General features: G+C 64.6%; 1 protein-coding gene across 1 annotated transcript in view; it reads right to left on the reverse strand.

The window, feature by feature from the left end:
* Nucleotides 1-401, reverse strand: part of RBM47 (RNA binding motif protein 47) — a 31,094-nt gene that overhangs the window by 13,436 nt on the left and 17,257 nt on the right. Inside the window, exon 2 of the mRNA XM_014548665.1 lies at nucleotides 1-399. Coding sequence (XP_014404151.1) covers nucleotides 1-399 — 399 coding nt within the window. The remainder of the gene's footprint in view (nucleotides 400-401) is intronic.

Genomic DNA, 401 nt, shown 5'->3' on the forward strand with positions numbered 1-401 from the left:
GTACTCCACGAAGGCGAAGCCGCGGTTCTTCATCTTGTCGGCGGCGCTGGCGTAGACGATCACGTCCAGCACGCCCTCGGTGACCTTGGAGATCTCCTCCAGGATCTCCTCGCGCTTCTTCATCTTGGGGATGCCGCCGATGAAGAGGCGGCAGTTGTCCACGCTGCAGCACACGCCGAGCAGGCGGCCCGGGCGGATCTCGTAGTTGTTGAGCTCGCGCACGGCGCGCTTGGCGTCGGCCTTGTGGCAGTACATGACGAAGGCGTAGCCGCGGTTCTTGCCATCGAAGTCCATCATGAGGCGCAGCTCGTAGATGCGGCCCACCGTCTCGAACACCGGCACCAGCTCGTCCTCGTACACGTCGCGGGGGATCTTGCCCACGAAGACCTCGCAGCCGCGCT

Source organism: Myotis brandtii, unplaced genomic scaffold, assembly GCF_000412655.1.
Source record: "Myotis brandtii unplaced genomic scaffold, ASM41265v1 scaffold520, whole genome shotgun sequence".
Classification (NCBI taxonomy): Eukaryota; Metazoa; Chordata; class Mammalia; order Chiroptera; family Vespertilionidae; genus Myotis; species Myotis brandtii.